General features: G+C 44.4%; 1 protein-coding gene across 8 annotated transcripts in view; it reads right to left on the reverse strand.

Moving 5' to 3' along the window:
• Nucleotides 1-27,270, reverse strand: part of PTPRT (protein tyrosine phosphatase receptor type T) — a 1,160,687-nt gene that overhangs the window by 829,271 nt on the left and 304,146 nt on the right. For all 8 annotated transcript variants that reach the window (XM_069548590.1, XM_069548586.1, XM_069548589.1 and 5 more), the window contains exon 2: nucleotides 6,296-6,421. In XM_069548590.1, the coding sequence (XP_069404691.1) occupies nucleotides 6,296-6,421 (126 nt within the window). The remainder of the gene's footprint in view (nucleotides 1-6,295; nucleotides 6,422-27,270) is intronic.

Here is a 27,270-nt window from a genome sequence, read left to right on the forward strand (position 1 = left end):
AGATCAGAAGCAAGGCTTGTTCCTTCCAGGAGTGAGAGTGTCGTGGTGGGGAAAGCAGCAGTGCCCCTCGGCTGGGGGGAACCTTGCTTTCCTGATCTATAGAATGGAAGGATGATAGCAAAGACTTTAAATGTGTGATCAGTTAAGGAAAGGCCCAAAGGCATTTAAGAATGCTTATCATTCATTCCTGCATCAAAGAAACACTTGATAAAGACTATTTGCCCATCCATCCATGCATGCATCCAATAAAATTGTATTTCATACATACTGTGTATGATGCGTTGACTTAAACACTAAAAATAAAGCCAGGAAGAAGACTGTCATGGTTCTTGCTGACATGGAACTTCTCATTCGGGGATACAACATACACTTAACAGGTACATCAGTGATGCATGTTTTGAGGAAAAGTGGAGGGTGCAATGGGGAACATTTATAGAAGGAGGTGACCCAGCCTGGAGCATCTAGGGAGCACCAGCCTAAGGAAGTGACGCAAGAGCGGAGATACAAAGAGGAAGAACAAGAGAACAGGGGTAGGCAAAAGTTGTACAAAGGGTGCCAATTTTATGTGAGTTCCTGAGGCAGAAAGGGTCTGGAACATTCTCAATCAATCAGTTCAGTCGCTCAGTTGTGCCCGACTCTCTCCGACCCCATGGACTGCAGCACACCAGCCTTCCCTGTCCATCAACAACTCCCAGAGCTTGCTCAAATTCACGCCCATGAAGTCGGTGATGCCATCCAACCATCTCATCCTCTGTCGTCCCTTTCTCCTTCTGCCTTCAATCTTGCCCGCATCAAGGTCTTTTCAAATGAGTCAGTTCATTACATCAGGTGGCCAAAGTATTGGAGTTTCAGCTTCAACATTAGTTCCAATGAATATTCAGGAATGATTTCCTTTAGGATGGACTGGTTGGATCTCCTTGCAGTCCAAGGGACTCTCAAGAGTCTTCTCCATTACCACAGTTCAAAAGCATCAATTCTTCGGTACTCAGCTTTCTTTATAGTCCAACTCTCACATCCATACATGACTACTGGAAAAACCATAGCTTTGACTAGATGGACCTTTGTTGACAAAGTAGTATCTCTGCTTTTTAACATGCTGTCTAGTTTGGTCATAGCTTTTCTCCCAAGGAGCAAGAATCTTTTAATTTCATGGCTGCAGTCACCATTTGGGAGCCTCCAAAATAAAGTCTCTCATTGTTTCCATTGCTTCCCCATCTATTTGCATGAAGTGATGGGACCAGATGTCATGATCTTAGCTTTCTGAATGCTGAGTTTCAAGTCAACTTTTTTACTCTCCTCTTTCACTTTCATCAAGAGGCTTTTTTGTTCTTCTTCGGTTTCTGTGATAAGGGTGGTATCATCTGCATATCTGAGGTTATTGATATTTCTCCTGGCAATCTTGATTCCAGCTTGTGCTTCTTCCAGCCCAGCATTGTGCATGATGTACTCTGCATATAAGTTAAATAAGCAGGGTGACAGTATAGAGCCTCGATGTACTCCTTTCCCAATTTGAAACCAGTCTGTTGTTCCATGTCCAGTTCTAACTGTTGCTTTTTGACCTCTGTACAGATTTCTCAGGAGGCAGGTTAGGTGGTTTGGTATTCCCATCTCTTGAAGAATTGTCCACAGTTTGTTGTGATCCACACAGTCAAAGGCTTTGGCATAAGCAATAAAGCAGAAGTAGATGTTTTTCTGGAACTCTCTTGCTTTTCAATGATCCAGCAGATGTTGGTAATTTGATCTCTGGTTCCTCTGCCTTTTCTAAATCAAGCTTGAACATCTGGAAGTTCATGGTTCACGTACTGTTGAAGCCTGGCTTGGAAAATTTTGAGCATTACTTTGCTAGCATGTGAGATGAGTGCAATTGTGCAGTAGTCTGAATATTCTTTGGCATTGCCTTTCTTTGGGTTTGGAATGAAAACTGACCTTTTCCAGTCCTGTGGCAGCTGCTGAGTTTTTCAAATTTGCTGGCATATTGAGTGCAGCACTTTAACAGCATCATCTTTTAGGATTAGAAATAGTTCAACTGGAATTCCATCACCTCCACTAGCTTTGTTCACAGCTATGCTTCCTAAGGCTTTGCATTCCAGGATGTCTGGCTCTAGGTGAGTGATCATATCATCATGATTATCTGGGTCATCATGATCTTTTTTGTATAGTTCTTCTGTGTATTCTTGCCACCTCTTCTTAATATCTTCTGCTTCTGTTAGGTCCATACCATTTTTGTCCTTTATTGAGCCCATATTTGTGTGAAATGTTCCTTTGGTATCTCTAATTTTCTTGAATTGATCTCTAGTCTTTCCCATTCTATTCTTTTCCTCTATTTCTTTGCACTGATCACTGAGGAAGGCTTTCTTATCTCTCCATGGTATTCTTTGGAACTCTGCATTCAGATGCTCATATCTTTCCTTTTCTCCTTTGCTTTTTGCTTCTCTTCTTTTCTCAGCTATTTGTAAGGCCTCAGACAACTATTTTGCCTTTTTGCATTCTTTTCCATGGGGATGGTCTTGATCACTGCCTCCTGTACAATGTCGTGAACCTCTGTGCATAGTTCTTCAGGCACTGTCTATCAGATCTAATCCCTCGCATCTATTTCTCATTTCCACTGTATAATCATAAGATCTGATTTAGGTCATACCTGAATGGCCTAGCGGTTTTTCTGACTTTCTTCAGTGTAAGTCTGAATCTGGCAATAAGGAGTTCATGATCTGAGCCACAGTCAGCTCCTGGTCTTGTTTTTGCTGACTGTATAGAGCTTTTCCATCTTTGGCTGCAAAGAATATAATCAATCTGATTTCGGTGTTGACCATCTGGTGATGTCCGCGTGCAGAGTCTTCTCTTGTGTTGCTGGGAGAGGGTGTTTGCTGTGACCAGTGGGTTCTCTTGGCAAAACTCTGTTAGCCTTTGCCTTGTTTCATTTTGTACTCCAAGGCCAAACTTGCCTGTTACTTCAGGCATCTCTTGACTTCCTACTTTGGCATTCCAGTCCCCTTAATGAAAAGGACATCTTTTTTGGGTGTTAGTTCTAGAAGGTCTCATAGGTCTTCATAGACCCGTTCAACTTCAGCTTCTTCAGCATTAGTGACTGGAGCATAGACTTGGAGTACTGTGAAATTGAATGTTTTGTCTTGGAAATGAGCAGAGATCATTCTGTCGTCTTCGAGACTGCACCCAAGTACTGCATTTCGACTCTTTTGTTGACTATGAGGGCTCCTCCATTTCTCCTAAGGGATTCTTGCCCACAGTAGTAGATGTAATGGTCATCTGAGTTAAATTCACCCATTCCAGTCCATTTTAGTTCACTGATTCCTAAAATGTTGATGATCATTCTTGCCATCTCCTATTTGACCACTTCCAATTTACCTTGTTTCACGGACCTAACATTCCAGGTTCCTATGCAATGTTGCTCTCTACAGCATCAGACTTTACTTCCATCACCAGTCACATCCACACCTGGGCGTTATTTTCTTTTTGGCTCCGTCTCTTCCTTCTTTCTGGTGTTATTTCTCCACTCTTCTCCAGTAGCATATCAGGCACCTACCAACCTGGGAAGTTCATCTTTCAGTGGCATATAAGTGATAAAATCCAGGGTGAAGTGAGCACAGGTGAGATCATGATATGGGGAGGCTGGACCAGGCCTGCAGGGCCTCAGAGGCCACTGCTGGGCATTAGTCTTCTCTCCTCAGAGCAAGAGGAAAGCCTCAAAAAGATTCCAGGCAGAGGCTGGGTGGGGGCAATGAAAGGAAGAGGTAAGGTGAACAGGCCAACATTCTAGAACAATCTCTGGCTTCTGTGCAGAGAGTGGATTAAAGTCAGAAGAGGAAGCCATTAATGCATGTATGTGGAAGCTAGGAAAATAGTAGCGATGATCCTATTTGCAAAGCAGACATAGAGACACAGACCTGGGAACAAACGTATGGACACCGAGGGGTGAAAAATGGAGGGTGGGAGGAACTGGGAGTTGAGATTGATGTATAAACACTATTGATACTGTGTATAAAGCAGACAACTAACGAGAGCATACTGTGTGGTGCAGGGAACTCTGCTCAGTGCTCTTCAGTGGCCTGAAGGGGAAGGAATCCAACAGAGGGGACATACGCACATGCAGGGCTGACTTATTTCACTGCAGAGTGGAGACTAACACAATATTGTAACGCAACTATGCGCCAATAAAGTGAATTTTAAAAATGAAACATTATTTTAAAAAAGAGGAAGCTGAAAAGCCTGTGTGAAAGTCTACCTGTGACCCAGGCGAGGGTGGATAGCATGGTATGGCACCAGGGCAGCGGCGGCAGAGATGGAGAGACGTGAGCAGACCTGAGATGGGCTCAGGGGCTGAAGGGGTAGGATGGAGTGATTGACAAGGAGAGGGAGGTGGAGAGAGGGAAGAGAGAAGTGTGACCCCTGGGTTTCTGAATCAGCACCAGAGTGATGAAGTGGCCTTTTGAGACAAGGAGCGCTAAAGCGTGAGTAGATGGAGAAGAATCAAGAGTTCAATTTGGGAGATGTTGAGTCTGGAGAGCCTGCATGACCCTACAGGGCATCTAGTGGTCTAAGGATGAGCCAGAAGAGCCTGCGTGTGTGCAAATACACATACACACATACGGCACATACACACGTGCACTGTAAGGTCTGGGGGCTTCCCTGGTGGCTAAGACAGTAAAGAATCTGCCTGCAATTCAGGAGACCTGGGATTGACCCCTGGGCCAGGAAGACCCCCTGGAGAAGTGAATGCCTACCCACTCCAGTATTTTTACCTGGAGAATCCCACGGACAGAGAAGCCTGGTGGACTACAGCCCATCCAGTAGCAAAGAGTCAGACAAGACTGAGCGACTAACACTTTAACTTTTCATAAGATCTGAATTTATTTGGCCAACATCAATGATGGCCACACAGCACAGAAGACGTGGTAAGTAACCTTCAGCACAGGCATGCTATACTCCTGGTGTCTCTAATGGAAAGAGTGATTCTATTACATAAACGAAGACATTTCTGAGAGTAAAAATCCGCATTTTAAAAAATTATGGTGGGACAACAGGCCTAGAGGTGGTCCCATGGTCACCTTACTAACCAGCTTGTGTAGTTTTGGCCATGCTGCTCATGTAAAGTAGGATCCTACCGTATCTGCAAAGCTCAGTTTTGTGCCATGTCACAGCTTTATGATACCTGGGGGGCTATGGCTACATGCGGGAGAAAGATACACAAGCAGTTGATGTCCTCAGTAGGAAAGGTAGAGCCAAGATACAAGCCTCCTGCTTTGCAGCCAAGCTCAGAGTAAGTATGGTCACCCTGGTCACACCCTCAGCTGGACATCTCTGGTCACCTTTCACCCGCACCTGGACACCTCTGCATACCTTTCTGTCTCCAGCTTAATGACATGCTGGCAAAGCTGTCTCTCCGAGCAGCTGAGAAGACAAGGCAGCTGTGCAGTGGGTCACATACATCAAGTTCCTAAGGGATGTCTGATGGCAGCTGAAGTTCAGTGGAGAGTTGAGGCCATTCATGGTGTGACGGTTAATTCTGTGTGTCAACTTGACTGAGCTAAGAGATGTCCCAATAGCTGGTATGGCATTATTTCTGTGTGTGTCTAAGACAGGGTTTCCAGAATTGATTAGCATTTGAGTTGGAGACCTGAGTAAAGCAAACAGCAAGCCCCAGTGTAGATGAGCATCATCCAATCCTCTGAAGGCCCAACTAGAACAAAAGCATTTCCTCCGCCACACCTTCCTTGGAATACACTGGCTATAATTCTCAAAGGCCTGCTTCATGCAGGTATTCATCAGGAATGTATATTAGAAAAAAAAAAAAAGGAATGTATATTAGGCCTTCAGTCCCCTTGGTAAAGAGTAAATTTGTCATTCAGGATGTTGGGACATCAACTTTATCAGTAATAGTTGGACTGTAGAAGTTGCCCTGTATATTTATTTACAAGCTGTGTCTGTGTAGTCCAGGAGGAAAGAAATGACCTCAAATTATGGAGAAGTGCTCCTCCCCTAAGGTCCCATTACTCTCAGACTCCCAGACAAAATTCAGGGATGCCCCACTTGTAGCTAAAGTTCAGAATCTCAAAGCTCAAAGAAATCTAAAAGTTTCCTGAATCCAGATGATACTTTTACCATACCCTTAAGAATGCACTCAGCCTTGGTTTGCATACCTCTGGGGGTGATGAACTTACTACTAACAGAGTTACCTACTGCCCTCCCCAACAGCTCAACCCAGAATAAAATTCTTCTCCATGAGTCACTGTAAAAGCTACCACCCCCATCAGAGCCTCAAGCACAGTTGGTCACGTACCTGTAGGTACCGCTGGGTCCAGCATTGGTTTCTCCCATGTGTTAATCTGCTCCCAGGTAAACCCACTGGTCCCCAGGGCCACGCTATAACCACAGTTGCTGTAGTGCTCATCAAAGGAACAGCCACCTGCAGACAAAAGAGACATGGGTAAGTATATCCTTATGTCTGAGGCTTGGTTCGTTACCCCCATCTCAGTGGCTCTTCATTTACAGCTTTGAATTTTAAACTCTGGAGGAGATTTTCTTTTCCTAAAGGCAAGCAAATTGGAATTTTTTTATATTTGCTTTGGTGCTCTAAGGAAAGACAGTGGCATCTGCAAGCCTCCTATTTAAAAAAGTTAATAAGGCTAGTTACATTGCTTTCAATCTTCCTTCCTGAGAAAGTAAACAGCAATGTCCCCATCTAAGTAGAAAAAATTAATGCCAGGGCATGCCTCTGTAATTGCTTCCTCCAACGTGGAGAGATGCTGCAAGGCAGCGGGCTGAGCACCAGCTTCGGAGTCCTGCAAAATGAGACACGGATCTCAGCTTTGCAAAGCCGGGTCAGCTGGGACCAGATGCTTCGCCATCTGTGTCTCAGTTTCCTTACCTGGAATACGGAGGGGAAGATCCACTTGGCAGAAATATCAGGAGGATAAAATGGAGTAATATAGAAAAAGTAACTGGCACAGCAAAAATTCTCAGCACCCACTTCCCTCCCTATAAGAGCAGTTTTCATGGAGTAAAAATCAAATTTGTAGAGAATTAGACAATTGTGCCCCAGGAAGATAATGAAGTCAAGGCTGTCAGTATTTAAAGCTTCTCCCTAAAAGTCCAAGCCATCCACCACCAGCACTTTACAATCAGTTGTGTAAACTGGATTGAGCACACGCTCTGGGCTCTAAGTTCCCTCCAGGTGACACTGAGAGATGTGATGTACAGAACAGGCGCTGCAACCAGGAAATGCTGGTCTGAACAGAGAAGCAAAAGGTGACTATATTCTGGGATGGGAGGTAGAAGGGGAGAAATAATCAGGGCTTTGAAGTTTAGGAGCACCTCCACCGGCACAGAGCAGGAGGAAGAGCACTCCAGGGTGAGCTGGCAGGATGTACAGAGAAGGAGAGACCACCAGGACTGAGCTTTACGTGCTGGTCCACATTTCCAGGGCCTTCTTGTCTCTTTGCTGCTCAGACCTCGTCACACCATCACCTCCCTTCCTTGAACAGCCACTGGTTCCCCTATCACACATCCAAACCACATCTGTGGTTCTGATCCACATACAGAAACCATCCCTGAATAACCCCTGCCTGTGTCTGCAGCTTCATGTAATACCACTCCCCCTTCTCCATCAGCAACAAAGGTCAAAACCCTTCTTCTGTACCCAGACCTGGGGTTTCCTCTGTTTAATGGTGGTGGAAGGCCTGTTGACAGATCTGATACAGAATATAGTCACAACACTGCTAAAGTAAACCTATGAGGGCAAAGCTCTCTCCACGCCCTTTCTTTCTGAGTATGGAAACCTGAAAGAGTCAGTCTTTAGAAGCCCCAACGAGTCAGGCTGGACAAAGGAGGACTGAATCTATTCTGGCAGTGCAAGTTTGGGGCTTGAGTTCAGAGTTTTAAATAGCTCTGCACTAGACAGCAACAGGAATTTGCAGTATAGACACCTAGAGAGAGAATGAAAAGAGAGGGAGAGAGAGGTCCAAGAAACATAATGTAAAGCAGACACCTACAGAAGGTGAGAGACAATGAGAAATTTCCTGTGATGGGAAATGACTGATGCACTGGTAGAAACTAAAATTTCTGTCTGCTTCCATGTATTCATTCTTTCTCTCACAAGTATTTAATCGAGCTTTTAGGGCAGATCGAGCAGAGAACAAGGTGCTATCTATACAGTGGTTTATAAGAGGCATGCCATCACTAGAAAGGAGTGAGGCAGACAGTAAATAAGCAAACTAGTAAGTAACTGCATTTCCAAATGTGCTATGAAAGCTGGCACTGGGTTGCCTGAGGGGATCCCAGGTTGGTGTGGTCCAGGAAGCCTTTCTGACCATGGACTGGCAACAGTTCCCTGTCCTGTAGTGTCAAGTCCCTCCAAGCCCTCAGTGAGAGCTGGCTACAAACAGCAGCTGTGTCACTGTGCTTTGGGGAGCTAAGGGAAGAATGGATGGACCATGTGGATGCATATGGGTCAACAGACAAAGACAGAAGTCTTAAGAGATAACAGGAAAGGTCAGGGGCAGACAGCAGAGGAGACTGCACCCCAGACAGAGTGAAGAAGGGTGACCTCTGAAAGGCAAGGACAGGGCCAGTCAACCAGCTTCCACTAGGCAATAAGCTTTAGACTGGCTGGGAAATGGCGCTGGCAGAGAGGAGGGGCTGAAGAAGTATCTGTTGACTAAATAAACCAGTGGGCTTCCCTGGTGGCTCAATGGTAAAGAAACCACCTGCCAGGGCAGAAGATGTGGGTTCGATCCCTGGTTCAGGAAGATCCCCTGGAGGAGGGCATGGCAACCCACTCCAGTATTCTTGCCTGGAGAATCCCATGGACAGAGGAACCTGCGGGGCTACAGTCCATGGGGTCCCAAAAGAGTTAGACACAACTTAGCAACTAAACAACAACAAATGAACCAAAACAAATCTTTTTTAATAAATAAAAAATTTAAAAAAGAAGGTCCAATCTGTTTGATAAGTTAACCTTAAAAATGCATTGCAATATACATCAGGTACAGACAAACACTGTTCAATCCCACGTATACGAGGTACCTGGTGGTGGTGGTGGTGGTTTCATCACTAAGTTCTGTCAGACTGTTTTATACGAGGTACTAAGAAGAGTCAAATTCATAGGGTCAGAAAGTACACGGGTAGATGCCAAGGGCCGGGGGAGTAGGGAGGATGGAGACAAGGTTTCAGTTTAGGAAGATGAAAACTTAAGGTGATGGATGATGGTGAGGGTTACAGAATGTGAATGTTCTTAGTGACACTGAAGTGTACGGTTACATATGGTTGAAATAGGATTTTTTATATTATGTGACTTTTACCAAAATAAAGAACATTTTTTAAAACTGTGAGTGGGATACCAGACAGACCCCAAGCTACATTTCAGGAACAGTGAGCCGATAACAGTCCCCATACTCCACCTGCTCTTTCTGGTCTCACACTCACCACTTCTACCTAGAAAGCTCCTTCCCCATGCTGCCTGTCTGCCAAATTCCAAACTAGCCTCTCCAAACCACTCCCTCTATAGACCTCAGCTGACCAAAACAGCAGAGTGAATGCCACAGATATGAGACACAACACACTTCATTTGAAACCTAGAAAAGGGTAGCAGCAACAGTTCCAACTGCTCAGGAAGGACCGCCTTCTCCCATCCTTACACCACTCCTGCCTCACCGAAGTCCAGCCTGTGGGAGACAAATGAACTAAGTCAATGCCACCAACAGCATCCAGATCCCGACATGCTTGAAAGGCAAGTGGAGGAGCCTGCAGCATCTCAAGCGTTCACTGGAAGAGCTGACTGATCATCCTAAACGGAGATCAGCCTCCAGGTCTTTAGAGGAACATACAGCCAAGATGATAGTAGGCCTATGGAAAACTGTTGAGATCTTCTCTCTTAGACACATGAGAACTCTACATTTCCGGCCACTTTGCATGTGGGGAAGACAACGTGGTAAACCCTGGAAATGTATCATAAAGTGATCTCCACATGTGCAACACTAGTCCACAAAAGTAATCTCTTCCCAACAATCCTTCTCACCTGCCCTACTGCAAAGACTTTCAAAGGTGTACTTGAAGACAGTGGCATCTAAGAAAGAGAGATGTCTAGATCCCTGAGATACTCACTGAAAGAGAGTCACCCAGTCACCTGACCAATAATATTGTCGTTCAACACATCAGGCGCAAAATGCCAACTTTTCTAGTCTTAATGCCACTGACATCTTAGGGTTTAGTCGTTACCATAGCGGAGCCTTGCATATGCTGACTAATATAAGAAGCGTGCTTTGTTGAGCATTTGCTCTGTGTCAGGTAATATACTAGGCACTGATCACAGAAAACTGCTGAGGTCACGTTTGTTTTCACTTAATCCTCATGACTTTGTGAAGTAGGTTTTTTAATCCTTACTTTAAGTGTAAAGTAACTGATGCATTAAGGGGTTAAACAACCTGCCGAGGTCACAACTCTAGTCCAGCCACAGATGATGGACAAACACAGAAGCAGGAAATACAGCAAGAGATAGCAAAAAGCAAACTGAAGGCAGGAGAAGACAGACAGGCAGGACAGAAGGAGAGAGTTACAAGTCCAAACCGCCATTTCCTACAAGTCCGCCTGCTGAAAGGGAGTCACCTATTTGACTCTGAGCTTCCAGATGCCAGCAGAAAAAGGACAATCTGCTCAGTTACTGGATACTCTGTGTTCAGACAATAAAAGCCAAACAGCTCTGGTAAATTACAATCATTCCAGGTGCTTAGATCACACAAGAACTTCTCCACAGGGGTACTGGTAACAGAAATCAACCATCCCACAATGCACAATATCTGAAACAACATCCATGCAAGAGGTGCGTGGTCAATTTCATGAGAGTATTTCTCATAATCACTCTCAATATAAACTGATAGTATCAACCAAACATACAATTCAGGAAAAGCAACTCACTGGAAGCCAATATGGTACAATCTAGAGACTAGTTCCCTGTCGGCCTGACTTGACCCAGAGATAAGTTTTGAAAGCTGTTCGGGAGGGGAAAACACATTTGATTCATGTTTTGTAAGCAATTCTCCCTGGATTTTCTTCCTCTCAGACAACACACTGAGAAATAAGAGTGGTTATGCGCTTCAGATTATACACTCTGGCAGCAGTCTACACTGCCAGGGGGTACAGCCTTTTCAGCTCACCTCCTTTCTTCCTTATCGGGCCTTCACTTTCTGGTGTGCAAGATGGATCACAAAGGAGGCTTCCAGTGGTCAAAGTTAAGAATTCCAAAGACTCAGAGAGAGTCAGAAATTCTCAGGAGCCACAGAGAGGCGAGCCACGTCACCAGCACCAGGACTGGCTACTGAGAACCCCCGGTAAGGAGGAGAAGGGCAAGAAGGCTAGCTTTCTGCGGGTCCTCAGCATGGAGTATTCAGACCCATGATCCTAAGTCTTATTGCAGCTCCACCTGCTCTTTCACAAATTATATTTACCTCTCTTGGTGGAATTCCTTGGCACCATAACACCTGCTGAAGAGGCTCCAGACCACGGGTGTCTGTGGCAGGCTACTTGGGGAAGGCTTACAACTGGAGAGATTCCCAAAAGACAGCCATCTGGATGCTCAGCTCACTCCGTTTTAAAGTGGCCCCACTCAACTGATGTCAACCCCATCACCATCAATTTGGAAGAAAACAAAAGTCTCCTAAACCTACACTCACCCCTAGAACTGGGCTCAGCCTCCAAAGCCCATGTCCCAGGTGGGAGAAGACCCAAATAACTGTGGACATGGCCATAAGCTGAGGACTCAGCAGTATCTCCCTACATCGGGACAGAGAAGCTATTTCCTTGGACAGGTTGAGGTCAAAATGTAGCAAAGGCCCCAGATGCTCTGACGTGAGTCAAGCATAAAAAGTCAACAGAGAAATGGAAAACGGTAGCAAGGAAATTGGATTTTGAAAATCCATTTGGGTTTGGTAATGTATAGCATATCAGCATCTGTAAGGGAAGTAAAAATAGTGCAGGATACATACTTTAAGATACATTAAAGCATAAATAAAGTTTATAGTGCCAATCAGGATTTTTTTTTAAACATGAGCTCCTCTTTTGAAAATGAGAGGAATAGAAATTCAATAAAAATATAAATGTGTCTGCCTCTGCATTTCTCAGATATGATCCTATGTATTCTTGAACAGAATTGAGTTCAGAAGAGAAACTAAAGGTTTCCAGGGCTTCTGCTCCATGCAAGGCACTGTACTTGAGCTATGTTAAGTATGTATATAAATATATGCACATTTTTTAATACTTATATATGTATGTTTGTGCGTGGAAGTGGGCTTCCCAGATGGTGCAGTGGTAAAGAATCTGCCTGCCAATGCAGAAGATGCAAGAGGGTTTGAACCCTGGGTCAGGAAGATCCCCTGGAGGAGGAAAGGGCAACCCACTCCAGTATTAGTCTGGAACATTCCATGGACAGAGGAGCCTGGCAGGTTACAGTCACAAAGTGGGTCATGGGGTCACAAAGAGTTGGACATGACAGAGCTTGCGCACACACACACATGAAAGTTAAGTCTTACCAACCCCACTCCCTAAGACAAGGGTCAACCAGCTTTTTCTATAGACGGTCAGACAGTAAAGAAGTTCCCCTTACAGGTGTATTGGTTTTTTCTTGCTACCAACACGTTATCACAAACTCAAAACAACACCCATTGCTTTTTTTATCTCCTGGTTTCCACAGGTAAGAAGTGAAGGCCAGGCTGCACCTTATCAGGGCCTCACAAGGCTGAGGTCACGGTGACGGGAGACCCGATTTCCTTTCTGGAGTCCAGGCCAACTTTTGCAGGGTGTTTGGCAGAATTCAGTTCCTTGTAATAATTATAGCATCAGGGCTTCTAGAGAAGAGTATGGCTACCCACTTCAGTACTCTTGCCTGGAGAAGCCCATGGACAGAGGAACCTGTTGGGCTACGGGGGCTGCAAAGGGTCCGAAAGACTGAATGACTAACACTTTGACTCCTGCCCTCTGGGGGTCATCATGTAAGCGGCTCTCAGTTCCTAGAAGCCACCCACAGTTCCTGCCATAAATCCTCTCTACTCTCTTCCTGAGCAAGGTTCCATCCTATTTAAGGGCTCATCTGATTCAGTCAGGCCCACCCAAACAAGATCATCTCCTTTTTTATTCAAGTCAGCCAGCTTGGGACCTTAATTATATCTGTGAAATCCCTTCACCTTGGTCACTGACATAACCTAATCATAAGAGTGAGATCTGGGACTTCCCTGGAGGTCCAGTGGTTCAGACTCTGCCTTCTAATGCAGGGGGTGCAGCTTAGATCCTAGATTGGGAAGCTAAGACCCCTCATGCCTTCCAGCCAAAAACCCAAAATATGAAACAGAAGCAATATTATAACAAATTCAATAAAGACTCTAAAAATAATCCACATCAAAACAAAAAAAAAATCTAGAAAAGGTTGAAATCTATTCCATCCCAGTCCCTCCCAAAGGACAGGGATTAAACAAGACACAAATACCAAGGGCCAGTAACCTTGAGGACCAATCTGGTATTCTTCCTACCACAGAAGGCCCTTTGGTCTCTGTCACTAAGACTTAGCAGTGCCATTGTAGCAGAAGCAGCCACAAGTCACCCAGAAAGATGGGCAGAGTTGTTTGCTAATAAGACTGGATTTACTGACACTGCACTTTGAATTTCCTATGATTTCCACATGTCACAAAACAGTATTCTTTTGATTTGTCTAACCATTTAAAAATGTAAAAACCAATCTTCCTTTGAGGATGGAGTACAAAATCAGTGAAGGTCCAGGACTGGCCTGGAGGCTCTAGTTGGCTAACCTCTGCTTTGATCCCGTAAAATTTTACAATTTTAACACAGTCACAGAAAAGTACCGTGTTTGCACCCTTTGAGTGTTTGATGTCATGTGCTTTTGACACCTCCTTCCCATTTCTCAGTTGTAGAACGTTTCTTCTTTCCTGCAGGAAGTGGAAGGCGGGGGCGGGGGGCATGTCATCCACTGTGTTCCTTTCGAAGCTACATTCCCAGCCTGTAGGATAAAGGCTTGAGAGAAGCACGAGAGGTTACTGGATTTAAATACGGTTAAGTCCCCAATATCTGAACCTTCAAGCTGCAAACTTTCAAAGATGTGAACATCCATTTGGTTCCAGCAAGGAACCAGAACCTGTGCCATCAATGTCAGGCGTGAGTGAAATTGCACCTTGCCCATCCCTGCCAGTGGCCTAATGCTGACCATTCTTCAGCTCTACCACCTCCCACACCTCCTTTCCATAACTCTTCCTGCCTGTTCATTCGATGCCAGGCCCTGTATGCCAGCAGTTGTACTGTACTACTGTACTTTTCAAGGTACTTTAAGATTAAAAATCTTTTTTTTATGTGTTACTTGTGTGAAAAGTATTATAAACCTATTACAACACAGTTGTTGTTCAGTTGCTCAGTCATGCCTGACTCTTTGTGACCCCATGGATTGCAGCACTCCAGGCTTCCTTGTCCTTCACCACATTCCAGAGCTTGCTCAAACTCACGTCCAATGGGTTGGTGATGCCATCCAACCATCTCATCCTCTGTCGACCCCTTCTCCTCCTGCCTTCAATCTTTCCCTGCATCAGGGTCTTTTCTAATAAAGTAGGCTCTTCGAATCACGTGGCCAAAGTATTGGAGCTTCAGCTTCAGCATCAGTCCTTCCAGTGAATATAAACAATTGAGTTCCTTTAGAATTGACAGTATTATATAGCAAATTGTATTGGTTGGGTACCTAGGCTAACTTTGTTGGACTTACGAACAAGTTGGGCTTACAAGAGCGCTCTCAAAACAGAACTTGTTCATATGTGGGAACACTTCACCGACATCACAGCACGTGTTCTCAGTGGGTAAGGACTGGTGCTCCTACTTCACAGACCAGGAAACCAAGGTGAGAGCAGGTGCCATTCTCAACATTACCCCGTCAATCAAGGGCAGAGCCAAGACTCAAATCAAGGACCCCCTTCTTGGCCAGAAAGTCTACCAGGGAGATCTCAGCTACTACATTCATGGGAGAGCCAGCACAAAACCAAAGTGCAAAGCCATTTGCTTCAAAACGATTAAGAATTTCAACATGACCATTGCAGATCATTAGACGAAGCACAGAGCCCTTCCAAGTGCCAGGCCCTGGTTGAGTGCCCAAGTGACACACCCATGAAGCCAGCCCTGCTCTGTGGACACACACATTCAAGCAATAAAGCCCCACAGCCCCCAAGTCATCAAGATGCTGCCCTCGCGCCAACAAGAGTCTCTGAAGGCAGGGCGATATCTAAGTGGCTTATTAATCGTGGGCAGACTATCATGGGTAGGCGAGTCTTGCCCCCAGAATGAATGTAAACCAGCCTGGCATAAATTGAATTCCTTTTTGGAATATCTAATTGAATTTGCAGAAGTGTGTGCCAAGGGGGTGTTTAAATAAGTGCACAAATATGATAAGAAGGCCTTCACACCATTATATCTAATTCAGTAAGCAAAAATAATGGCAGGGCACGTTCCAATTAGCGTTTGATTTATTTGCTTTAACAAATCCAATTAGTAGAATGTTTTATAAAGTCATCCAATGTCAAACACTCATGGACTCAACAGATAGAAACAATACTCCTAATAGGAAAAAAAAAAAGTGTTTTAAAGCTCTTTGAACAGTGAATGTATTATAAATAAGATGATGTCTCTCTGATGGCTCAGGCACTCCCCAAGGACCCAGAAAACAGTGTCTGATCTGCTCATTTGGTTCTTTCTCCCAGAGACTCTGGGAGGCAACTCAGGTTAATTTGGCCCATTATAATAAATCCAGGAAAACAACAAAGGTGGAAGTTAGCAAAGGGACTTCAAGGGAGAATAATGAACTTGCTGCTGGGTATCTTTTAGACCAGAGACGTGTTCCGACTTCCAAGACGGCACAGTGGAGCAGACAGACACAGCGACCTTCTTGAAGCTGATCCAATGCCTTCAAGCCCTTTCCAGGCTCTGGTGTGAACTGGAGAGTTCAAGGAGATTAGTGACCCTAAAGCATGCCCCTCCGGACTAGCAGATGATGGTCTGTGACCAGTGAAACTCAGCATCCATAGGGCTTAAAGGTATGACTCTGGAGCCAGCACCCCAGCTCTGGTACTTTTTTTTTTTAACTGTATGACCTTGACCAAGTTATTTAACCTCTGTGTACCTCAATGTCCCTATCTATAAAATGAGGAAATCACGGTGCTCATCTCTTGGGGGTTGTGATCAGAATTGGGGAAACTTAGTAATTGTAAAGACTTGGAACAGAACCTGGCACATAGTAGGTGCCAAGTAAGTATTTGTTACATGGCGGCCCTAGTGGTAAAGAATCCACCTGCCCAATGCACGAGACGTAAGAGACCTGGGTTCGATCCCTGGGTCGGGAAGATCCCCCAGAGGAAGGCATGGCAACCCACTCCAATATTCTTGCCTTGAGAATCCCATGAACAGAGGAGCCTGGTGGGCTGCAGTCCATAGGGTCGAAAAGAGTCAGACACGACTGAAGTGACTCGCATGCACGCACATTAATATTTAATCCCAGCATATGAATGAGAAATGGGAAAAAATAGCTATGTTCTATGTACCCAGGCTCAAAACATAATCTCCAAACAAAATATTTTAAAGAAACTATCTGAGCTGGTGCATCACCTCCTGTATGCATCAGCAGTGCCTAGGGTGATAAGCCCAGCTTCATTGACCACTTACTGCTGTGTGACCTTGGGCAAACCACCTAACCTCTCAGGTCAGAGATTCTGACCAGGTAATAAAGGAATAAACTAAACTCTTGGAGGGTGCCTCGATTTCTGACACGCTGGGTGATGGTGACTGTCCTCTACCATGTCACCCAGCTACGTTTGCTGGGATACAGGAGGGCCAGGTGTCCCCTGGAAATAAAAGCCTCTGCTCAGACCAGCTTCCCTGTGGGGTTTACCACGGGCCTCAGTCTGATACATCTGAATGTCCCGGAAGAAAAGAACCCAGTGGGACGCGGCAGGCAGAACCGTATCTCCTCCCGTGTGCCAGCCCTCCCAGGCTCCGGGAGAGAGCAGGGAAGACAGCCGTCTGCCGTGCTCTGGGTAACGTCTCAACAGATGCTGCCAGGCATCACGACCAGGAAGGAAAGAAGGCGCCATGTGCAGGGTCAGCGCTCACCCTGCCAAGAAGAGGAGGCGGCAGGCGGAGGCGGACGGGCATCTCTGGGTAACATGAAGATGGCCCAGTCTGGAGACCCAGCTGGAGGCTCCACCAGTGTGGATGGCGGCCCCACCCAACCAAGGAAACCTGCTTTTGTTTCCCCTCTACAACCCCTGAGTGGATTCAGGGATTTCGCTGCTCTCCCATGTGTCAGGAGGGAAGGGGTCACCTGGCCCAGCTCTGAAACTTACAGGTGGGGAGACAGGCATGAAAAGGACAGGGCTGCAAAGAGAGGGGTTGCAGAGCTGGGACTGCAGCCAGCTGTCCTGGCCCCGGGCCAGCGCTCGTCCCACTCAGAAGCCAGAATAGCATCTTTCATCTTTTCTCATGCAACGGTGATGTCTTTTTGCATTTCTGTTTTTGAGGGAGCTGGAGAGAAAGGGTTGGCCAAGGGTCATAACCTGCTTCAGGGAAACTTTAGATTGGCTGGGAAAGGCGAGAAAAGGTTTCCTCTACACAGAAGGAAGGGCCGACTACTGCTTTCTGGCAGGAGTTGAGTCATCTTCTCAAGGCTTTGGAAGCCCAAACCAGCTCTTGACGGACTCAGGGTCTTTCCACCACTGGTCCCCTAGCCTGGAATACTCTCACCCCAGTGATTCACAGGGTATCTTCCACATCAAACATTAATCTCAGCCTTCTCAGAGAAGCCTCTCTGAAGACTCCATGGGAAACAACTTCCTCTCTCCCAATTCTTCTCTACCACACTGTCTTACTTCTATTCGACAGTGTTGTTATTCACATCCTCTGAAGAACTCTGGAATTTTTTTATCTATTCATCTGCTTATTTATTTTCTGTCTTCCCACCACCTGTTTAAGTCCATGGGGGCAGGAAGCATATGTCTGTATTCTTTGCCACTGAATCGTTGGGAGGTATCAAAGACCTGGGTACTTTGATGCTTGAGAGCTTAAGGGAAACTCAATAAATGCCTCATGAATGAATGAACTGAGTGCAAAGAAGTGTCAGGAGTGAAAGACAGCATCAAAGAATGACATCCAGGTTAGTTCTGGCACTCTCTCTGACCTCTGGTGGGTCAGAGAAAATCTTGAGCCTCCATTTCCTTGACGTGGAAATGGAAATGACAGCAACTGGCCTTTGTTGAGTGCTTACCGTGTGCTGTGCACTATGCTAGGCCAAGGCTAGGAGCTTTCTCTTTTAATCCTCAAGGAGCCCACAGACACTGATGCTATTACTACCCATGCTTTACGCACAATAAAACTGAGAACTAGCTAAACAACCTGCCCCAAATCTCGCAGCTCAGCAATGGCTGGACTGGGGTCTAAACCAAGGCAGCATGCCACCGTCTTGGTCTCTGGGCCATAACCCTCAGTGGCCACTAACACTGCTGCCACTACAGGATTACCTGGCTTTCCAAACACCTCTTCTTCTGAAACTGACCTATTTTTAGCACATAATTTTTTTTTTCAAAGGAAAAAAGAAAGAGAAACAGCCACACATCCCAAGCCAACAGGGCCTGCAAGGTCAGCCAGCTGGGTCTCCACTCACTGTCTTGATGGTCCAAGGGCAGGAGGAGTCATGTGGTCCACACACGGCTCTCTGTGGGCCCCTGGTGTTCCCTTTGGCCTCACTGCAGGCCTCCGCTCCAGTAGTGACAGACCCTAGAGAAGCTCCAGAGAGGCCACAGCCAGGTGCTCCTACCTGGCCCAGGAAGGAGTGGACTCACATAACCACTAATCAAGAGTCTCTGGGAGAAAACATTCAAAGCTTTCCCAAGTTTCACTTTGGAAGAAATCAGCCCTCTGTGCTCACTCTGTATAATCCTGAATAACAAAGTGGTAGGATCCTTAGAAGCTCTACCTTATTTCTCTTACAGCAGCCCTGTGAGTTGCCCTCTGGGAATCAATGCACAATTTTGCAAAGTTGGAATCAGGTTCAGAAAAGTTAAGTAACTTCCTCAACGCTACACAGTTTGTAAACGGCAGAGGCAGGAATCAAACTACCTTCAATTTGACCCCAAAGCACAACCCCTCTCAACTCTATCATAACATCTCTTCCATGAAAAACCACTAAACCCCTCCAGTTTGGCAATTCTCATGCTTCCTTATTACCTTTGAATTAATTTAACCCATGCTTGAATGACAGACTTTATTTTCTTGGGCTCCAAAATCACTGTGGATGGTGACTGCAGCCATGAAATTAAAAGACGCTTGCTCCTTGGAAGAAAAGCTATGACAAATCTACATAGCATATTAAAAAGCAGAGACATCACCTTGCCGACAAAAGTACATCTAGACAAACTTTGGTTTTTCCAGAGGTCATGCATGGATGTGAGAGCTGAACCATAAGAAGGCTGAGCAGCAAGCACCAAAGAATTGACACTTTCAAACTTTGGACTACAAGGAGATCAAAGCAGTCAATCCTGAAGGAAATCAACCCTGAATATTCATTCAAAGTACTGATGCTGAAGCTGAAACTCCAATACTTTGGCCAGCTGATGTGAAGAGCTGACTCCTTGGAAGAGACCCTGATGCCAGGAAAGAATGAGAGCAGGAGGAGAAGGGGGCAATAAAGGATGAGATGTTGGATGGCATCATTGACTCAACGGACATGAGTTTTAATAAGCTCTGTGAGATAGTGATGGACAGGGAAGCCCGGCGTGCTGCAGTCCATGACGTTGCAAAGAGTCAGACACGACTGAGGAAGTGAACAACCACGCTTGAATGGCATTCAATAATGCTAAATTGTGCGCCTACTATGTGCCAGACATTATTCTAGGAACCAGATTTGGAGCTAGGGATGAAAAGCTGTGTGTCCTTCATTCAGGAAGTTTATGTCCTAGGGAGAGTCAGACATGGAAAACATGGCAAGAAGTAAGGCAAGTAAGGTACCCAAGTTGTCTCATCATATATCATCGTGCTTTGAATATGGTCAGCACTTGACAAACATCCATAAGGTGGATAAAGAAAGTGTTCCCTGGAACTTCCCTAGTAGTCCTGGGGTTAAGAGAACCAGTTTGATCGCTGGTTTGGGAAGCCTGTGTGCCACAACTGCTGAGCCTGAGCTCTAGACCCCGAGGGCTGCAACTACTGAAGTTCACGGGCCTAGAGCCCATGCTTGGTAACAAAGAGAAGCCGCCACAACAAGAAGCCTACACACCATATCTAGAGAGTAGCCGCTGCTTGCTGCAACTACAGAAATTCTGTATGCAGCAATAAAGACCTGGGGCAGCCAAAAATAATTAATTTTTAAAAAATTTTAAGTGATCCTATTGAACAGCTAGTAAAGTAATGCTCAAAACTCTTCAAGCCAGGCTTCAGCAATACGTGAACCGTCAACTTCCTGATGGTCAAGCTGGTTTTAGAAAAGGCAGAGGAACCAGAGATCAAATTGCCAACATCTGCTGGATCACCGAAAAAGCAAGAGAGTTCCAGAAAAACATCTATTTCTGCTTTATTGACTATGCCAAAGCCTTTGACTGTCTGGATCACAATAAACTGTGGAAAATTCTTCAAGAGATGGGAATACCAGACTACCTGACCTGCCTCTTGAGAAACCTATATGCAGGTCAGGAAGCAACAGTTACAACTGGACATGGAACAACAGGCTGGTTCCAAATAGAAAAAGGAGTACTTCAAGGCTGTACACTGTCACCCTGCTTATTTAACTTATATGCAGAGTACATCATGAGACATGCTGGGCTGGAAGAAGCACAAGCTGGAATCAAGATTGCCGGGAGAAATATCAATAACTTCATATGTGCAGATGACACCACCCTTATGGCAGAAAGTGAAGAAGAACTAAAGAGCCTCTTGATGAAAGTGAAAGAGGAGAGTGAAAAAGTTGGCTTAAAGCTCAACACTCAGAAAACGAAGATCATGGCATCTGGTCCCATCACTTCATGGGAAACAGATGGGGAAACAGTGGAAACAGTGTCAGACTTTATTTTGGGGGCCTCCAAAATCACTGCAGATGGTGACTGCAGCCATGAAATTAAAAGACGCTTACTCCTTGGAAGGAAAGTTATGACCAACCTAGATAGCATATTCAAAAGCAGAGACATTACTTTGCCAACAAAGGTCCATCTAGTCAAGGCTATGGTTTTTCCAGTGGTCATGTATGGATGTGAGAGTTGGACTGTGAAGAAAGCTGAGCACCAAAGAATTGATGCTTTTGAACTGTGGTGTTGGAGAAGACTCTTGAGAGTCCCTTGGACTGAAAGGAGATCCAACCAGTGCATTCTAAAGGAGATCAGCCCTGGGTGTTCTTTGGAAGGACTGAGGCTAAAGCTGAAACTCCAGTACTTTGGCCACCTCATACGAAGAGTTGACTCATTGGAAAAGACTCTGATGCTGGGAGGGATTGGGGGCAGGAGGAGAAGGGGACGACAGAGGATGAGATGGCTGGATGGCATCACCGACTCAATGGACGTGAGTCTGAGTGAACTCTGGGAGTTGGTGATGGACAGGGAGGCCTGGCGTGCTGCGATTCATGGCGTCGCAAAGAGTTGGACACGACTGAGCGACTGAACTGATTGAACAGCTATTCCTTGTCAGGCATCACATAATCCTACATAATCCTAACAGACATCCCAGGATTCAAGAATTAATCACTCTCATTTTAAAGATGGATAAACAGGTTCCAACGAAATAAGAATCCAATCCAAGTTCCCTGTGTTTGTGGATTCTCTATTTCCTTTCCCCAAAGGTTATCATTTCTCTGCTACACAATGCTGTGCCTACAAAATCCTCAGACACATTTAGGTCTGGTTGACAGAAATTAGTTTCTGTCCTCAGTTTTTATATCTATATTAACATCTAATGACAAAGTAAAAACTTTAGGGTTCCATATAGTCAGTTAAACTTAATAATAGCATCCAGTCCCATATAAGTCACCAAACTGGTCACTATTTATTGAGGTCTGAATATTATCATTACGTATAGTTGGTGTGAGCTCTCTCAGAAGAGCTTTGGCAAATCTGTCTGCGGTGGCCAGTTGGGCTGCATGTATCATGGCCTGTTAAATGTGCATTAAATGTGAAATGAAAGGTTTTTAAGAACAGAGGATAGAAGGAGCCTCCACGAAGTGAAAGCTCATAGTACCCGGATGTTGTGATTGAGTCAGTCGACCAGGAGGAAGGGTTCTGAGGTCCTGAGGATGCTGACGGTGACTTAAGTAACTGTGGTTTGAGCTGTGCTAGCTTGTCAACCTGTTAAATCATTAACCCTGTGCAAATCTTTCCTTCAAATGTTGATACTTCAGTTTCCTGGAGAGGTTAATCTCACAAAGACAGAGGCACCCACAGACAGGAAGCAGGCACTCTGCTAGAGATCAAGGACATGGCCTTTAAGGAAGATTAAGATTACTAAGACTCCCAGGCACAGCAAACAGACCCAGAGCCTTAAAGCTGCCTCATCTCCACCTCGCCAATGCCGAGAGTTCATGTCAGGGACACACAGACACATATCTCATCCCTGGAAAAAGCACTCAGGCACCTCTAACTTTATGCATATTTGTTTTTAATCTGAAAAGGCCCAAGACATAGGATCCTATGAGTACAGCCCCTGCCAACATGACTGCCCCTCAGGCTCACACTCCCAGAACAGAAATAAACTTCTAACAAAGCCACAATTCTCTACGCCACATCACAGCTCTGGCTCTGACAGGACGAGAGCGGCAGGTGGTCTTGAAGATGGAGGATTTGCCTGGAAGAAAGCAGCCCGCATTACAGGTGTGGCTTTGCCACCAGCTGGTTGAATGACCTTGCCCGAGTCACATTCCCTTTGAAGTACAATCTGGCAGGCACCTCCTAGGAATCTCTCTTAGAACCGCACCGCCATGCCTAAGAAAACACTGGAAAAAGGTGAAAACTTCCAACAGAACTGAAAACAATAAAACTATCACCAGCATTGGGAAGAAACTGAAATGGACTTAACTATTCAAGTGGCCGACCACTTTGTGACACCCTTGTTATAATCTGGAAAAGGAAATGATAAACCTCATCTGCCTGGAATTTACTAGGCAGACCATGTGTTCCTTCCACACTATCAACCCCCAACTTCAGAAATACAGCTTTTAATAAACAGGAAACCACAGTGTTGGCCTTCTAATGAACAAGACTTGTTCCAAGCACTTGGGGTCTCTCCTTACCCTCTCCTGCAGTAAGAAAGTAAAATCTTAAGGAAAAATAATAAAAATTATTATGATTTAAAAAAGGAAAATGCAAAGTAAGTCATCATGGAAACTGAAGAGAAGATTGCTAAAATATTATCTACTATAGGAACCTGATGAATGATTTTAAAAAACATTCAGCATCCTCATAGGATGCAAAGAGACCCAGCCCTTTAGGAAACAAGGAGAGAAAGCTACAAGAAACTAACATAAGATGCAAAGATAACAGGGTTGTGTGACAGACCTGTGGGTTAACAGAGTTTCAGGAAAAGTTAAAATGCAAAAAGCAGAATCCAAACCAACATGAGTGAGAAAGATGGTGACATGGGAGATTTCTCAAACCCTCGGACTTCAACACTGACTGAAATGAACAAAAATTCCACACAAAAGTAGCAAAGAAACCATAAACAGTGAAACTTACAGTGTTACCTGTTTTTCCCATAGACTTAAGAGGATGCAAGACAACTTGGGCCCACCTTGAAGGCCAGCAATTCATGTACCACACAACTCGTCCTTGAGAGAACCAGTCTGATGGATGGAATTCTGGAAAGCCCAGTAGTATCTGCCAGTTTGGATGCCAAGGGCTGTGAGAGGGAGAAGCTATTGAAGAGAGAAAGGATGCCCAATTGCATCAACAGCATTTTAAGGCCTCATTAGTCTGCTGCTGGGTTTTCCCCTCTAACCCATCCTCCCCAGGGCCCTGGGGCCTTCTCTCATCTGAGAGAGCCCACAGTCTGAAAGCCTTAAGAGTTCAGGGCAGAATGAGAGGAGTGAGAAATGGCAAAATGGTTTTTCCAGTGAGGACCGAGAGCAGCCACCAAACCAGCAACACTTACAAGGATAACTGTTCCCCAGGGCTGACACGCTGAAGCCAGAGGAAAGAGCACCTGGCTTGGGTACCACCAGCGAGTGCATGAACACTTTCCCGAGGGGCAACTACTTAAAGCCTGCAAAAAGCCAATGGCAGAGAGCCCTTCCACATTTCCCAGGGCTCTGGCAATTCGCAGCTGCAACTCCACTAACACAGAGGGAAGCAAGCCACATCCCAATCACCCCCCACCAGGAAGAGGGCACAGCGCACAAGTGATGAGCATCCTGGAGCCCAGGCTAAGACCATGTGACCTTCAACAAGCCACTTAACCTCTCAGAGTTTCAATTTTCTCATCCGTCCAAAGATAATAACATTACCTTCCTCCCCAGGAGTAAATCTGAGTGTTGTGAGCCTGAAGCTTAAACAATTTGGGGAGGGGACATTCTTTAGGGAAAAGACTACAAACTCAGAAAGGAGACTATTTATTTGAAATGAGAAAAGAAATCACAACAAACAAATAAGCTTCCAACAGCCTACAGGTACCACGAACATTGTGCAATCCAGAAAAATAACATTTTTATTAATTATCTTCCTGACAATATTTCCCCTTACTTTCCCAGTTACATTCCTTCAGATTGATTACCTCTTCATGACAATAATTTTGCAGTATCACTTTTTATAGAGTAGAAACTTCAATATCCTCTCGAATAGGCTGATTGAAGCTGTTTATTATTATTAACAATTGTTTAAAGTTTCCTTCAAGTCCACCAGTCACTATTTCCATAGTGTAAACTTTAGGCCTGTAGTCAAATCGGGGATAATCACTATCAACTTTCTTTCATGTTTATGCTAAAGAATCTACCTGCCAATGCAGATGTGGATTCAATCTCTGAGTCAGGAAGATCCCCCAGAGAAGGAAATGGCAATTCACTCCAGTGTTCCTGCCTGGGAAATCCCATGGATAGTGGAGCCTGGCGGGCTACTAAGTACCATAGGGTCACAAGAGAGTCAGACATAACTTAATGACTAATAGAATAATAAAATAATAATAATATTCTATACTATTGATACTCCAAGGCATTACAAGTATAGTTGTATACTGCATAATCATAAAAAATCTTTGATTTGGTGATATCATTTGTGTTCCTGTCATTTTCACACCATGCTAATTAGTAATGGTTTAACTAGACACAGGAAAAAATATATAGGATATAGATAGTATATATAGCATATATATGTGTATATATACTATATTGCAGATGTATGCATATATAGTATAGAACAGTACATATATACGTACATTCATATTATATATGCTGTATATTTGACATACATATGTATGTGCATGTATTTTATTTATATATATACATCCCATTAACCCAAACTATAGGGTTGGCGAAGAAGTTCATTCAGGTTTTTCTATAAGATGTTATGGAAAAACTCCAACTCTGGCTAATGCAATAAATTTTTCTTCTAAGATTTTTTGATGTAGGCTATTTTTAAAGTCTTTATTGAATTTGTCAATCCTAAAGGAAATCAATCCTGAATATTCATTGGAAGAACTGATGCTGAAACTCTAATACTTTGGCCACCTGATGCGAAGAGCTGACTCATTAGAAAAGCCCCTGATGCTGGGAAAAATTAAAGGCAGGAGGAGAAGGGAACGACAGAGGATGAGATGGCTGGATGGTATCACTGACTGGATGGACATGAGTCTGAGCAAGCTCCAGGAGTTGGTGATGGACAGGGAAGCCTTGCCCGCTCTAGTCCATGGGGTCAAAAAGAGTCTGACACGACTGAGCAACTGAACTGAACTGACATTCACTAAAATTGACCTGACCTCCTCCTAGGAGCTTTTACATAGATTTCTCTCAGCAGCTTCCCAAGGCCCCGGGAAACTCCTCGTGGCAAGCCTTAAGAACAGAGCCCTGGCCCTGGTCTGTGACATCCATAAACCAGGAATCTGCTGGGAAGCAAGCAACACCTCCTATGGTAGAATCAATGGCAATTTTCCATGTCCTCCCCTTCATCATTTCTCTAATTATTTTAGAAATAATAGAGGTTATGCAAGATAGGAAAAACTGTGGTCTTACTGAAAACTCAAAAGAAATGATGTTGATAGAGAGCAGGCTTAAAGGAAATCCAGTCCATCTGCTCCCCAGGGAACCAACAGTCTGCTCCAGGACAAAACCACACAGATTGCTGAGAGCAGCTGGTCTTCACCCAGCTCTGAGTCCCGCGAGGCCTCCCTTCCTCACCTGGTACCCACAAGCGCAACACGCAAAGTAAGGATGAAACCTAGGTGGAGCGATTCCAGAACACAAAAGCTTCTTTGAAATGTCTCATAAAGGACCATTTTCTTAAATCATGGTGCCCCCTCCAGAAAAAAAAAAAAAAACAATCTAACCTATTTATCTTACTTTGTGAATCTTGGCACACACATACACTCATAGATTTCTTAGGGGAATTAAAAGAGACAATAAACATGTAGACCTAGAAAAATTCTGGCACATTTTAAGTGCAAAATATATATTAGCTGTTATTATTCTTATTAGGAGTAGAGCACCTATCAAATGCATTCATAATTTAGCAATCCACATTGTAACAGGTTATAAATGTTGACAGATTTTAACTAGACACTATTCTAGTTACCTTAATGTCACAAATATGCAAAATTTCCACTAGCACCAAAATATTTGACAATATGGTATGTTTGGTATAATTAATATCTGACAGGTGTGTGCATTATATAGGGAAGCCCCACATTATTTATACACAAATGCGTATATGTGTATGTGTATGAAAGGTTTATTAGTTTTTTTCTAATTGCAAAAACAATACATTTTTACTGCAAATAACCTGGAAAATTTTAAGCACAGTCACTGGTATTTATATCGTGATCTATATATTTTGAGGTTTTTCCACTGACATAGAAATTTTATTTTCTAAAATAAATTGAAAACAGAGTGAACATATAGCTTTGCAACCTGCTTTTCAAGTGCATTACTATTTCAGGACTAGATTTCACTAAACATTCTTCTACAATCTAATTTTAATGGTTGTCATCCTAAATGTCTATAATTTACTAAACCAAATTTCATTTCCTTATTTTTACTGTTTTCATAGTTTAATATTT

Source organism: Ovis canadensis, chromosome 13 (genome assembly GCF_042477335.2).
Source record: "Ovis canadensis isolate MfBH-ARS-UI-01 breed Bighorn chromosome 13, ARS-UI_OviCan_v2, whole genome shotgun sequence".
In the NCBI taxonomy this organism is placed as follows: domain Eukaryota; kingdom Metazoa; phylum Chordata; class Mammalia; order Artiodactyla; family Bovidae; genus Ovis; species Ovis canadensis.